The sequence below is a fragment of the Vicugna pacos genome, chromosome 14, assembly GCF_048564905.1.
Source record: "Vicugna pacos chromosome 14, VicPac4, whole genome shotgun sequence".
NCBI lineage: Eukaryota > Metazoa > Chordata > Mammalia > Artiodactyla > Camelidae > Vicugna > Vicugna pacos.
In genome coordinates this window covers 5,602,480-5,618,409 of record NC_133000.1, presented here as the reverse complement: position 1 = coordinate 5,618,409, position 15,930 = coordinate 5,602,480, and the positions used below count along the sequence as shown (strand labels likewise).

The 15,930-nt window shown below is 41.0% G+C and overlaps 1 protein-coding gene across 2 annotated transcripts in view; it reads left to right on the top strand.

Moving 5' to 3' along the window:
• Positions 1 to 7,588: 7,588 nt before the first annotated feature.
• The window catches only part of UBL3 (ubiquitin like 3), a 55,613-nt gene continuing 47,271 nt past the window's right edge, over positions 7,589 to 15,930 (top strand). For both annotated transcript variants that reach the window (XM_006208980.4, XM_072976066.1), the window contains exon 1: positions 7,589 to 8,691. In XM_006208980.4, coding sequence (XP_006209042.1) covers positions 8,665 to 8,691 — 27 coding nt within the window. In that variant the 5' untranslated portion in view covers positions 7,589 to 8,664. The remainder of the gene's footprint in view (positions 8,692 to 15,930) is intronic.

Sequence of the window (15,930 nt, the reverse complement as noted above, 5' to 3'; positions counted from 1 at the left end):
CTCTGTGAGGTGTCTGGTCCATGTGCTGGAGGATTGCACGTGCTCACTGATTATTCAGTGTAGGAAACATGGCCAGTCGCGAGATTCAGCCACGGGGCAGCTGTCCCCACGAGGCCTGACTCAAGAACTGAAGCAGTGATGACAGAGGCCACTCACAGGCCCCAGCCCTTCCGACTGTGGTGACTTCCCTGTGAGTGTGATACGTTGGAAGCCTTCAAGGGCACACACAAGGCTTTGGAGAAAACTCTCCTCTGTTCTTCATTAGGCTCTTTTAAATATTAACATAATCTGCGGTACATTTATTGACAGACAATGCCACTACCTCCCTTGATGAAGAGGAAAACACAATTTGAACAGCGTGAAATAATTATGGATCAATTAATTTAAAAAAACTAGTGTCAAAAACGATAGCTACAGTCAAGGTTATTGGGGTACAAAAGAAACAATTTACAGTTCACGCCACAAAGTTAGTATTAAGGAGAGGTCCCTTGCCTACGTGGGAATATAATGCTTACACAGGATTTTTTAAAAGTTGGATAGAGTTTTATTACTTTTGACATCAAAAAAAGTATTTTTTCATTGAATAATCCTATGATGGTGAGCTGATTCCTAGGACAATGAACACCAAGACTGATGAGTATGCTTTAGGATACCAACTTGATGATCCATTTTATATACTCTTGGTACATTTGTCATGACTTAACACAAAATTACTTAATTCAACAATTACATAATGCCACTAGGAACTATCCTGCCTTTTTGTTTCTTGGGACATCTTAGCGGAAACTCATCCTCACATACATTTGAAAATTACAGAGAAAATGGGGCTGCTTCTCAAGAAGTTTCTGTTTCCTCATTTGTTAAAAGGGTTGGAGATGATGTCATCACTAAGGTTCCTTCCACCTTTAGCGCTGGATGTTCAACAGTGTGGGCAAAAGTGAACCAAGTCTGAATATTATTTCTGTGTTAACGAGGCACACCTCTAGGTCTGAATATTACATCAAAGGGTCATCCCTGACTTCACAAAATCATGGAACCGGGAAGAGAATTTGTAGTTTCGTCTCTTCAATGCACTAATTGATAAGGTTGTTCGGTTTTATTCATTCACTATGTTAAGTTCTAGGGCTACAAAGATGAAGAAAACCCAGCTCAGGCCCTTAAGGTTAGAGGTAGTTGGAGACCCACGGTACAAGCAGATGGAAAGGTGACTGCAGCCAAAGAGAGAGATAACAAAGCTGCCAACCTGCAGCAAAATCTTGTAATAACCTATAATGAAAAAGAATATGAAGAAAATATATGTATAACTGAATCACTATGCTGTATACCAGAAATACAACATTGTAAATCAACTAACTATACTTCAGTTAAAAAAAAACTGGGTGTCACCTCCTCCATTCATGATGTGGTGGCCCAGGGGCTGTATTATGTCAGTAACTTATTTGTAAATAAGAAAATAATTTGAGTGTTACCTGATCGATATCTGTACCAAAATGACCCTTTAAACTCCAGGGTCATGTCACCCATTGCCCGGCTGGAGGGAGGAGGCACCCTCCCCACGTGGAGATCAGCCCAGCCGCGAGGGCGGCAAGCTACTGGGGCTTAGTCCACACTGGCCCTGTGCCCGCCGCCCTGTTTCTGCTCACTCAATGTCAAGCCTTCAAAAATGTTTATTTCTTACACCCAGAAAAAGGCTCCATCAGATGGAAATCATCTGAATGCAAAATGAACCACCACAAGGTACAGGGTTTTTTTTTAACTGAGTAAATGAGCATACACAGTCAGGGCCAACTCCAAAATTTCTAAATATGAGGGGTTTCCTATCTGGGGGGTGTGTGTGTGTGTGTGGATATGTGTCTGAGTGTGTTATTGAAGCTGTGCTTACATGGAAAACATTTGTTTTTACTTGGATTGTATCTTGGAGGAGAGAAGAGTTGGTGGGGGAACGGGGCAGGGCACAGCCACTACTGTGCACTGCTGCTGCGTCAAGGGTATATGAACATAGATCATATTAGAAACACGTAGATGTAACTATAGATACACATACGGGCTGGGGTTGGGGTGGTGGTAGAGCTGGTACTCTTGTTCATTCTAAGCAAGTAAACCCTTTGGAGAATAACTTGGATGTACAGTTCTAGAGCCACAGGGATGCTTGCAGACTTGACTCAGGGATAACAGTTTCTGACTCTTGCCTAGGCAAGTAATTCAAAACACAGAAAGATTTCTATGCACAAAGATTGTACAATTGCAAGCAATCATATGTCCCCCAGATAGAAAATGATTGTATAAATTACAGTGCGTTGATGCAGTGGAATAGTATGCAACCTTCAAAATAAGGAGTAGGCAGATTAGGTGGCTATTTGTAACATTTAAAGGGTTTCATATTTTAAAAAATGAATATTCATTTAATGTTTAAAAGAAAAATGTAGGCAGACCACAAATATGTGAAATTATGTACACAAAAAAATCCCAGAAGGAAATATACAGAAAACAAAAATAGATTTTTAATTTCCAAAACTTCTGTGATGCTGGCGTCACTCTTTATTTTAAAAATTACAGAGGAAATATATACTGGGTTGAATATATATTACGTAGCAGAACGACTCGTCCTACTAGTTGCAGAACTTTGTTGGCAGGAGAGAGTAACAAGAACTGAATTAGGAATGTACAGAAGCCCTGGTCGCCTATAAAACTGGTCTTCCTGATCTGAAAAAAGCAGAAAAAAAAAAAAAAAAGACTTGGAGTTTGATGATCTCCAGGACTACCTAAGAGTTTTTAAATAAATTATGTGGGTCCAAGAGGTCACACAGCATGACAAATAACCCAAAACATACAGACGAAAAAGTACTGTTGAAGTTCAGAGGGCTTTTTCCATCCTTCTATAAAAACCAAACTTACCGGGACACTCAGTGGTTTAAAACCCTTCAATGGCTCCCGTTTGCCATCAGAGTACCTCCAAACTGCTTAGCCTAAATCGCAAAGTGCTCAGTGATTGGCCTCCAGTTTCTCTCTCCTAAGGGAATTTCTATCCCCCCTCCTCCCCGACTCCCAAGCATCAGTCAGGGCTTCAGCCACCTCCTCTCCGTGGCCCCTCCGCCTCTAGTCTGGGTCTCCGTGTGCGTGCGCCTGTGCACGTGTGCACGTGTGTGTGTGTGTGTGTGCACTCTCTTCCTGACCATCCCGCCTGCTCCGACTGGTCTTCACCTGCTTCAACTCCAGACACCTCAAGGCTGAATTTGCCTTATTTCCTCTGTGCTTTCAAAGTGCCAGTGCTTGCCCCCATAGTGGCATTATCAACTCATCCCAAGATATTTTAGTTTTCACCTTCCCTGTCTCTCTCTCTTGCCGGACTCTGAGCAAAGCGGAAACTGTCTTGAGATAAAAGACTTGCTCGGGCTGTGCCAGAGGACAGAGAGGTCAATGTCTTGGTTACTGAATGAGCACAGTGGGGTGGGGGAGGAGAGACCAGGGTGCTGTGATTGTTCCTCAAGTCTCTGTGACTGCGGCCACCTTTGCAAATCACAGTACCTGCAGGTTATCACTCTCCTTAAGATAGGACTGGGGAGGAGGAGGGGGGCTGAACTTGAAGGAATCTGACTTACATCATGTTTCTCAATTGTGGCTGCACATGCCAATTACCTGGGGGAGCTTTGAAAAGTACCAATGTCAGATCTGGTCCAGGAGAGTCTGATAGAGTCATTCCGGGGTAGGGCTCTGGCCTCTGTCTTTTTAAATGGCTCCTGGTGATGTTTCTGGGAACCAGGCTAAGAATGTCTCTTTAGGGGAGTGTAGAGTTAAAGGGGCTGGATTTATCTGCAATGAATTTTGTTTGGGGGCTTCCCAGGAGCGAAAATAGGTCAACCCTGTCTATTTCCTAACCTTACACAATTTAATTCTTCATATCCCAAATTCAGAGCACAATTCTCCAATCTACAAACACACAAATTCTCCAGTCTACACGCACATCATATATTCATTCTGCTCCCACAAGAGGAAAGACTAAAGGGGGAAGTTCATTTCGAAACCAGTAACTAGCAAATTATCTCTAGTTTCAGAGAAAAGACCTTGGCCTTTTTTGTGGTAGGGGTTTAACATTTCTTCCATGTTAGGGCTCTTCATGTTGATATTAGGGGGCTTCATACAGATTTTCTCATGAAAAAGAAACATAGTATAATTTAACAAAGTAAATGTTTGAAGTGACTCTAAAACTGGGACCAAAGAGGACTTGGGTAAAACCGGATGGAGGTGGTAAAAGCCGTCCTCCAAGTTCTCACTTCCACTTGTGAGCGGTGCACAGTGTGTCCCTGGCCCCACCCCCACCTCCAGGCATTGTTGCAGACCTTTCTCTGCATTTTGTGCCATTTTCTGATCCCCAGATCTTTAATAAATGACAATGGATGTCAAATGAGATCATCAAGCCAAGTAATACCTGATTAAAGGTTACAGGCCTCATAGCAAATCATGCTTCTGTCTAGTTTAAATTCATGAGTTTCTTGTGAAGACCTTTAAATAATGATCCTAAGACAGATATCATTTCAGACCCCTTACGTGGCAGATGGGGGAGATATGTTTTTAATGACTTCACTGAGATACAGTTTACATGTAAAATTCATCCATCTCAAAAGCTGGAAGCAATCTAAATGTGTACAGATGGATGAATGGACAGACAAAATGTAATGTCTACATTCAGACAATGGAATGGTTATTTACTCTTAAAGAAGAAAGAAATTCTGACACATGCTACCACCTGGATGAACCTTGAAGACATTATGTTAAGTGAAATAAACTAGCCACAAAAAGACAAGTACTGTGATTCTGCTTATATAAGGCACCTAGAGGAGTCAAATTCATAGAGACAGAAAGTATTATGGCGGTTTCCAGGAGCTGGGGGAAGGGAATGAGAAGTTGTTCATTGGGTTTGGAGTTTCCATTTTGCAAAATGGAAGAGTTCTGTGGATAGATGGTGGTGATGGTAGTACAACAAAGTGAATGCACTTAATGCCACTGAATTGTGCACCCCAAAAAGGTTAAGATGGTAAATGTTATATTACCTGTATTTAACTATAATTTAAAAAAATAAATTCACCCATCTAAAGTGTACAATTAATTGGTCTTTAGTATATTTACAGAGTTGTGCAGCCATCATTACAATCTAATTTTAGAACATTTCCATAACACCCCCCCCAAAAAAAAAACCTTTTCTCTTGGGGAAGATCTTTTTAACAGGTCATGGGTGTCATGTGTTATTCTTCTGGGACTTGACTTCATGGATTCCTAGGAGGGGCCTTAGAGATTTTAGTCCAACTCCTCAGATGAAGAAATTGAGGCTCAGAGAAGCAGAGTGTCTTCGCAAATGTCACACAGCAAATTCATTGACAGAGCCAGGTCTTTTGATTTCCCATGGAGTTACTTTTCCAAATACAAAAATGCCATGTCACTTGCATCCTTCAAATAATGCTGACAGTAGATGAAAGGTATCAGGAAGATGTTACCTTTCCCAGTGTGGACATGTGGGCTCTTTCTCCTGCCTCCCATCTCACCCACCTGGGTCAGGAAGGAGAGAGTAAAGCGAGGAGAGCGGAGAAGTCTGCAACTGTGTTCTGTAATGCTTCCTCGTGCCTTAACTGTTAAGGGAAGTGTTATAATGAGTTTTATGGAGAAAAATGTCATAGCCTCTCTTAGAAGAGTGATTGGAAATACAGCTAGGTGTAATGACTTTACTTTTGAAACATGCTGCCTTTGGTAACTGGTAGCCACCAGCATCATCATGTGTCAGAAATGCCAAGGTCTTGGGCTGGCAGTGGTGGTCCTTACATGTCTCATCGATGTATGATTATTGGGAAGCAGCAGAGGAAATGTGATTTGATGCTTCTATATGTCGCATCTTCTGCTTCTTGCCTTTGTACTCACAGTGGTAGCATTTAGGTCCAGCAGAGCCTGGGCCACGGCAGCAGTTGGATAAAAGTTGGGGTTTGGAGTGGGATGGAAGACTAACTTGGTGAGCAAGAGCCTTCAAAATGCCTTCCAATGCTCCTTCTGAACACATTGGTCAATTGAAGCATTTTCAGCTGCTCTTATTTCCTGGAGATCTGGTGGCAAGGGTTCTGTGGTTGCTAAACATGGAAAATAGGGTCAAGGAAAATCGTGTAGCAACAGACTCAGAAATATTTAGACCAAGTCCTGAAGCTTAATTGGGGCAAGATTTGGGCCTCTTTTTCCTTCTGACTTTTGGTCTCTCTGGGACTTTGACATGCCTTCCTCTTTCCTGGTTACCTTCCTAACTCAGCAGGAGATGATGTAGGCCCCTTGGAATTTCTCCCACCAGGCTACTCAAGAGGCAGGGTCTCTAAATGTCCTGTAAGTTTTCATCCTGATGAGACAGATCTGACTGGAGAGATTGCTATAGGGAATGACACACACTCCAAGACAATGAGTTCCCTGAGGATAGTGCCTGAATTATTCATTTTTAAACTCCTGGCGCCTAGCAGAGTGCTTAGCATGTTTGCTGAATGAATAAGTAGTAATATTTCACATCAAATGATGCATTATTATTTACAAAGTGATTTATTTCCCATGTATGAACTCATCCTCACAATGGCCCCTATTTTACCCCTGGAAGGTAGGTAAGGCTGTTTTAAAGATGAGGTCACATAGCTGTAGGTTGGAGAGGTGGCTTTCAGTTGGCATTTTTAAACAGGTTTCTTATTAAGACTGCCCTTCCTAAAATGCTCTGAACACTAAGAGAGATATGAATAGGGAGTCAGACATTTGTGGTCTCTGCATTTTGTTCCTAAATGTAAGGTAGACATATGCTTCATCCAAGTGTCTCACTAATGCTGTTATTTTGTCTGGTTGCTAGTCACTGAAAGTGTGTAAGTTTTCAATTACATTTTGAGTATAATAGAATTCAGGGGATAGCCTGGTAAACTGGTTAATCCCCCTGTCATTTGTAGTAAATATTTCCTGATACAGATTTGGCATCATACACTATTGTATCTAATACAGTTTTTGGTCATTTCAGTTAACTAGATTGTAGCTGCATGGCCCTGGGTCTTCAAGAAACACATGTTCAAACATTCTCCCTGCTTAATGAGATCCTTGCTCTTGTTGAACTTCTATGACCTTCTACTGGAAATCGATGATTGCTTCTGATCTTCCAAATGTATTGTTGAGGAGATACCTAGATGAAATCACTATACAAAATGCTTTGAGATTGCAGGATGTGGAGAGCGCACTGTCATTAAAATGAACGATTCTGCTCGGAGGTAACCCGTTATTTTAACTCTGCGTGTATATGAATGAGGGAATTTCTCCGTTTTCCCCCAATAATTCGTACGATCACAGCCCTCCTGGTAGCAGGTATTGCCTAACTCCTGGGCAGCAGTTTGGCTAAAGCGAGCTTTCCTCTCCTAGCAACTGTTGCTAAGAGGGGCGTGGCCTCGGAGTGGTGCGAGGACGCGTTAGGTGGCCGGCTCCCCCCTCACCCGGCAACGCGTAGACTACACTTCCCGTGATGCTCCAGGGTGGTCTCCGTAGTGACGCACTTAGTGCCGGCAGGGGGCGAGGGGGAGGGGGAGGGGGAGAAGGGGGGTGGGGGCGGCCGCTGCGAAGGGGGCGCCGTGCTCTCCCGTGTCCCGGACTCTCGCTTCGGCAGCTGCTGCCGCCGCCACCGCCGCCGCCGCCATGTTGGCTTGAGGGGCGATGACAGGAGGCGGCTGCGGCGTCGGGGACTGAAAAGTGGAGGAGGAGGACAGAGCTCTGAGAGGAAATCATTCCCGGGCTGAGGAGAGGAAGGACCCGGCCTCTTCCGGGGACCAGCCAAAGTCGACGTCGCGGGGAGCTCGCGAGGCCGGGGAGGGGACAGGAAGGCGGAGACGGAGGAGGCGGAGGCGGGAGAGGAGCGCCGGGAAGCCGGAGACGATGCGCCCCAAGCCCTGCGGCTTCCCGGAGGCGCCCGCGGCCTGAGCCCCGACGGGCCGTGGGGTCTCCTGCCCGGCCGAGCTCCCCGCGCCGCGCGCTCGCCGCCCTGGCTGTGCGGCCGGGACTTGCACTTCGGCTCGCAACGAATTAAATGCCCTTGAGCGCAGGTTTCCGCGGCCCGGCTCGCAGCCCCGGCCGCGCGAGTTGAGCCGTTTCCCCGCGCCGTCCGCCGGCGCCGGCCCCGCGCCCGGCGCTCGCGCGTCCATGTGTAGCCACATAGTTATCTGTGTACCTCGACGCCGGGGCATTTTCCTGCTTAATGAGGACTTGACTCGGGAGCGAGTGTGAATCACTGCCGGCCTGGGAGAGGAGGAAGGCGACTTAACCCCCTCCCACCCCCTCCATGTCCGTGTGTCACTCGGCTCGGTCCACCTGGCGCGGCCGGTCCTGGGGCTGCTCCTCCTGCTGCTGCTGCTGCTGACGGCGACGGCGACAGCGACAGCGACCCGGCTTCCCTCCCGCTCCGGCCACCCCGCTCCTGGCGATTGTTCCTCTTCGCACCGAACCTCGGCCAGGCCGGCACTTCGGCTCCGAAATAACTTCTTTCTTTTTGGAAAGCACATCTCGAACCAGTCAAGATCGTGAAGGTTGATTTCTGTAGCTTGAAGACTTCTCTCTCTTTTTGTTTGTTGTTGTCTTTTTTGATTTTTTTTCTCGTAAACATCTGGGGATATATCAAACGGCAAGATGTCCAGTAATGTCCCGGCGGATATGGTAAGTGAAGGATAAGAGTTACGACACCCTTTGATTTAACTGTGGTTTCCAATCTTATTTAATCAGAAAGGATGCAGGCGTGGGGTGAAGCTTTGCGGGAAGATTTGGAGAAGTTGGAGGTTCTGGGGTCCCTCTTTGAGAAAGTACTGCTTTTAATGCGGATTTTCTCATTTGGTTGTGTTTTCTAAATTATTAAAGACAATGGAGAAGTTGGGGGAAATGTAGCAAGGTGGCTCGAAGTGGAGAAAATATCTTCCTCTTTGCTGGAAGCCTCTGAACAGTTGTGTCTTAAAGCGTCTGAAAACGTCAGTGACGATGGGCAGAGCCGAGTTCGGGTGTCCCTACTAGATACAGAGGTGGACAGGAACACGGGAATCTTGCTTGGTGACACTGACGAGATCCTTAATGCAGTAGGTACAAACTTGATATTTCCAAGAACAGGGCCATATTATCACATCAAGAGAAACTCGACTAGAATTTGTCGTGAGCTTTTTGAAATGTCTGGGTGAACAAGTACACCAACAGCAGTATTAAGACATTTTGGAATTTTCACAAATCTAGGCTGACTGTATATTGGTACATTTAGTGAATATTCCAGGACTTCTAGTACCAAATATTTAGTTGTATTACATCATTGGACTTTTAAAAGCTAATAAAACACATTATTGATTGAGCCTTGATCCCGGAATGTTAAGAACTTGAAACAAAAAGTACTCATGCTTATTGACGCTTTTCTTACTTATAAAGGTTATAGTTGGTTTTTTTTGTTTTTTTGTTTTTTTGTTTTTTTGTTTTTTTTGCTTATAAAGGTTAAGGTTGTGAGACTGTTGACTAACAGGAACCGGGTAGGTTTACAGTGCTGGGAGGTGGGTTTGTGTGAGTGTGAAATTACACTTTGCCGTCCTAGGGACACACATAATTCAATTAACAGGAAGACGAATAATCTTGTTTATGAAAGAATTAACGTTAACATAGTTATGCTCATTTACATTAACACTTGAGTGTGTATTTCAGCGAAAAAATGAAATTGAACTTTAGTGATGATTAAATTTTAAAATGTCAGATGTTTCGAGAGACGTGAACCCCATTTACAGGCTGTAAAAAAAGAAATTAAATGGCTCTAAACGGCATATTTTGACCTTGGTTTAAAGACGTTTTGCCTGTGTTTGATTTCCCTTTTAGTGCGCTATTTAAATGCAAAGCAACCACCAGGTTCTGTCACTTGGGTGGCCACACAACAACCTTACACTCTCCTTCCTGAGTCTTAAAACTCGAGCATTGTCCTTTTACTTTTCCCTCACCTCCTGGTGTGCACATCGGGGAATAGGGATAGCTGGACTTGGTTGCCTCCACCAAACTCTTGGAGTTGCCTGGAGAGGTCTCTGGACTGAGCTGGAAAATGCTATTTCCCCTGTTTGGTATTTGCTGTGTGGGCTTATCACCTCCAGCAAAGATTTGCTCTCTCTTGCTCTCTCCGCTCTTTCTCTCGCCTCCATTTTATACCATCATGTACACTCTAAGATATGATCGCCCTAAGCACTATTTATCACAGAAGTTGTAGTGAAATAGATTTGTGTCATTAAAACAGTGCCACTACTTTCTTGAGCCCAGTAAAAAGCTGGAATGTGCGTAGTATCAGCTACAAATTGAGATGATTTGGAATATACTGTTTCCAAATCAGAGAGAAGGTTTGGAAGCTAATGTTCAGATCAGGGGACCGGGAAGCAGTGGCAAGGTTTTATTAATGGCTGCAGTTATAAACTATAACTATATCTGTTTTAGACTGTATTTTAAGGCCTTGATAATTCTGTGGTGCTTTGAGATCCCTTGATTAAAGGTGATGTGCAAGGGCAAAGCAGTATTATGTAATAAACATATAATGCCCTGGTGATGCTTTCAGAGTGTGTCTAAGGTACAGCTCAGATTAGATGGTTCTATTTTTTATGTCTCATCTTCTAGCTGTTCAACTTGTTGGAGGTCTTGAGGGTTTTTTCCAGTGTTAAAACCTTTTAAACCTTCATTTGCTGTTACTTGCATTTTTGCTTAAGAAGTGCCTTCATTTGATATGCATGTAAAATTCTCAGCTTTTTGAAATACAACATGATAAATACTAGCTAGAAGTTGTCAATTAAATGCTTCATATTTGTTTAACTCTTCATTATCAGTAATTGACAATTAACCTGCATTTACATTCATGACTTAAAGTGAGAAAAATTTTACCACTCTTGAAAAGCGTCAGCCTTCCCACCCCCACCTCTTTCCATAACCTGACATTTCCCTTGAAGCACATTCTAAATTGAGCAGGATACATCCTTTTGCAATGTATGTATGAATACATACATTTTTGCCGGGTGCCGTAAAATTTTCAAGTTTCTCAGTGGTGACCGCCAGTATGTGCTATTTAGGAACAAATGTTACACTCTTTCACATTTTAATGGTGCTTGTCAGTTGTATAGGAGAATCATATTTGGGAGATGAGGTGGGGCAGTGTCGTTATAACCCCTGTCATGTTTTCATTAGAGATGAATCATTCTTGAGCTATAATAATTGCTAAATCAATTGATGCTTTTGGTAGAGTCTTCTTATGGTAATTATTGTGACTCACTTTCAAATCGATTTTTAGATTCATTTTTAAATTTTGTAAATATAACTGACATTTAAAATTGTTTTTAAACATTCAGTAAATTTTTATGTTTACCATAAGGAGTCTCTTTTTTCTTATAATCCAAATTTAGCAAGTCAGTCTTTTGGAAGAGTGGGAGTGGTACTCCCAGTGAAAGGATTTGCTATATTCTTTACAAAAAATAATTTGCAATCGGTAACTTTTTCAGTTAACATTCTGTGAAGATGTCCTATAAATAATATAAATGTATTTACTTAAAATATTGGCTTTTCCTTTGCTAAGAGTGATTCGGTTTGAACAAAGAGATTGACTAACATTCCAGTGTAATAATTTATTTGTGAGAAAAACCTGAAAGTATTTGAACAGAGTATCATTATAATACATTGTCTTTAAATGATTCTTTTTTTCTTTTTTTTTTCCTCGGCCAAAATCATAGTTCATGATGGGGCAATATTTATTATTTATAATTGCAGCATGCATTATGTTAATGACACAGGTTTTCTGAAAGAAAATGTTTACTCTTGCTGTTAGTAATAAGGCCTAAGTCTGGGTAGATAAAGTAGTAATTATGTTTTCTGGATTGGCAAAGTTATCAAGAAATAAATTATTGCATTTATTAAACTATTATATAAAACATTTGAGCTACTATTTAGAACTTTGGACTGAAATATACTTTATGATATCTAAAATTGAAAACCCTACCTAAAAGAGAAATTGACAATTAGTGTGCGAATAATGGCAAAGCAGTTTTGGTGTTTGAAACATTTTAGATGATAAAATAATTAAAGAGAAACTCTGTATCTTTTAAAATGATTAACATGTACATTGTAGCAGATGAAACCATTTTTAGTCTGGGGTTAAATGAGCTAATGATAATTTGAGTTTTTTCAGTGCTTAATGAATATTTTTATTGTAATGGCCTAATCTCTTCCATTTGTGGAAGAAATATTGGAGCCCTCTAGTGGACAGGAAATCACTAAAATGAATTTCTTTTAAAAGTGAAGTTTTTTCAACTTTTCCAAGTTAAAGTAAATGACAAGTATAGAGTATACCAGGGGAAAATGTCACGCTAGGTAAAGGTCTAGAGAGTAGAAAAATTTGAACTTGAAGAAAGAGTATTTTAAGACCAAATGCCTCAGATTTTCTCTTTACTTACAAGCTCCTGTTAACTTTCCTTTCTCTTCCTGGAGCTTTTATTCCAAATATAAGTTGGGAGGTTTTATGAAGCTAAAGGGCAGATAAGTACTGTTTACATGTACACACACACACACACACACACACACACACACACAGGTGACTTGATAAACAGCTTAATAAATAACATATCTTTAATGGAATGTTTCTCTAAATTGTTTTACTTGAACGTGCCTTATTTGGTGTTCTAAATTAGACATTTTTATTGAGAAAACAAATGACAAGTTATTTCTCTCTGCTTTGAATGCCTTTTCCTTTCTAGCTCTGAATCTTACTCCAGCTCATGTCCCTCTTCCGTGAGAAGTTTTTACTTCATTCCAGTCCACAGTGATCTTTCCTTCCTGAGAACCATTTTCTGTCAGTGCATTTCAGATTAAGTGATGTCAGATGTATATGAATGTGTCTTATTATATCTCCCATAATTTCTAAAACAGAATAGACATTTTAAAACTTTTGAGTGATTTTCTTGACTCCTGAAACATTACTCTTTCTGTTACTTATGGGGAAGGTAAATATTGTCCCCTACTGCTACTGCTTATAATAATGGTGTTAAATATGAAGTCAATGATGTCTGCTTTTATTACTACTTTAAATATGAAAAATGGTTTTAGTGTTAAGTTATTTTAGTGTGAAGTTATTTTAAATTAGTGGATAAAGTGCTGATGGCTCTATTAGTTTTCATAACATGGAACAGTAAATATGTTTTAGGAGACTGAAGTACATTCTTAAATGTGCTCTTTGAGAATTCCTCTCATTCTGGGGGAAAAAATTGAAAAGTGACTGTAGAATTCATGGTAACTGGAAACCCTGGGTAATAAATTATTCTGAATCAGTGAATTTTCTGAATACATGAAGGTTCGTTTTGGAAATATCCCAATCTATTTTGGATTTCTGTCCTCCTTATGTGTAATATGCTATGTATAATTTAACTTATTTTTGGTGACTTAGAGCCATCATTTGCATAATACTGATTCAGTTCAGTGAAGTTCGTTGAGTACTTCACTGTGTAGCGTAGTGCCATAATTCTTTCAACTACAACTATTATATCCTCAGCATCTAATAGAGATTGTGACGCTTTGTGCCCCTTCACTACTAGTTCAGTAGTTTACAAAGCGAGATGGGGGAAGACAATCAAGATGTGACAGTAAAAAATACTAGAACTTCTAGGTGTTTATTTTGTGCTCCAAAAAGGAGGAGGAATTGAGTTTTTGTATTAATATATGGGTTGGCTCTGGAAAAGCTTCTGGGCTAAGAAAAGCCCACATTAGGTCCACGTTCAGATTTGCTGAGGGAGGGTGTAGGAATTCTGTAACGTAGAGGCCAACAGCAGCACCGTGAGCTTCTCAAAGTTTTTGTGGTTTTTCTGTTACAGTATATCACATAGTTACTTTTTAAAATACTTTTATAAGAGAATCTATGATACTTTGTGTGGAAATGGGGAGCAGAGGTTCACTGTCAAAGCACTTAAAAGATTTGTAGAACTTAGCTGAGTTACACATTTTTATTTTACAAAAGGTGAACCTTCTAGATTCTGGTCTTCATGATGACAAGGAGCTGTCAGTAGTACGCTACCTAGCAGGTATTTTTGAGAAAACAAACAGTAAGTTGTTCATTAAGGCAAAATTGACATTTTAACCAATAACTGAAAAAAATACCTGCTTTTCAGAAGAAATTTTATGGAGAGAATATTTTGAAAACATGTTTAGATTTTTCCAGTCTGTTGAAAAATCTTCCTCACGGAGAATTTAAGTGGCCTTTAGACCCATTTATTAGAAAAATAAAAAACAACACATTTTCCTCACTTTGCAAAAATATATGATTGACATCAGGTAAAATAAAATTGTAGTAACATTGACATCAGGTAATTGACTTTCAACAAATAAAACTTGTTCATATTTGGTGATAGAACAGAAAAGTGATTAGTAAATAAGTAAGTGACATTCTTCTGTATGGATCTGTGCATCTTTGTGAGCTAGGTTTTTCAGTTATGACTTGTGACAGCTCTTAAAATCAAGTGTCAAAATACATTTGCTCTCACTTAATATGTTAACAGTAATAGTATTTTTAGTGATTGCAAGATTAAAATAAATTAATGTTTAAAATAGTTAATAATTAAAATTAAAACAATGTTTTAACCTTTTAATTCTGTTTTAGTAAATGTTTTATAACATACTTAAAATATGTGATTAATAAAGGAATATGCATGTATTGGAGGTAAATGCTGAACTATTTTATAGTTGGGATGTTCAGTGAAAAACTTTTAGAAGCTGTGCACAAGATGACTTCAGATTTTTGAGCATTGTAAGTTCTGTTGTTTGATATTTTTAGTTTTTCTGTCTCCTGCCTTGTTCAGCACTTCTGTTTTTCTGTGGTTGGTATGCCTACCTATCCCTCTCTAACTCTTTACAGTTGCTGGTTCTAATTTGCTGTGGCTGTGGTAATCAGATTTTTAAAGTTTATTAGGATAAAGTGTGTTAAAAATGAACAAATGGTGTCTGAATAGGATTTTCAGGCGTTCTTATAGTGAAGTGTATGATCTTCATTTCAAGGATTTGCTCATGTCTGTTTTGGTTGCTTGGAGTTCTTTTTGCTTGAGAGGCTTATTCTGTGGCTCTTAGCTGTGTTTTGCAGAGATGGGGATTCTTGGCAGTGATGAACTAGGTAGATGATTGAAAAAATAAAATTACACGTGTAGCCTTATTTTGAGCTTACAGGGGAGAGATGCTAATAATATTTGTTGTGTACTAGCTATTTACTAGGCAGATGCTTGGCATTTTACAGGATAATAATTGGTTTAATCCTCACAGTGATGCTGGATAAACAGGTTGGTATATAGAAAAAGAAACTGCTGCTGCCCACCAGGTGAAGACCACCAGGAGTACAACTGTAGTGAAAAAGTCAGATTCATTGACTTGCTACAGCAAAGAGCCCTCACCTGAGTGACCATGCCGAGTCTCAGGAAGAGGAAACGGGAGAAGTTTTTGGTGGGATTTGCACTGCTGAATGAATCTAATGAGAGCTGGGGGGAGTGGAGGCTGTCTCTGGATTGAATTCTGTGTACATGAAGTGGAAGTGGGTTAGTAATTGGATCTCTCAGCTGTCTTTAGGAGGCAGGAGAGAGGAAGGGGGCTGGAGAAAATTGTTAGGCACTTTGGAGCTGTTATGTGGCCCTGGGAGAAAGTTTATTACCAGTTGGTCTTCTGTTGGCCTTGTCCCTCTGTGTTTTAGAGATACCACAGTGTGGTTGTCAACAGAGCTGACTTTCACTTTCTCACAACTCTAGGTTCAGGGAGGGTGAGGGAACTTGTCTGGGGTCATATAGCTAGGAAAATGGAGAGCTGGAATAGGAATTTGGATCTCGTGGTAACAGTGATAAGCGTACTAAGCCCTCTCCCCCACCTAACCTGAGCAGACAGCTGGCT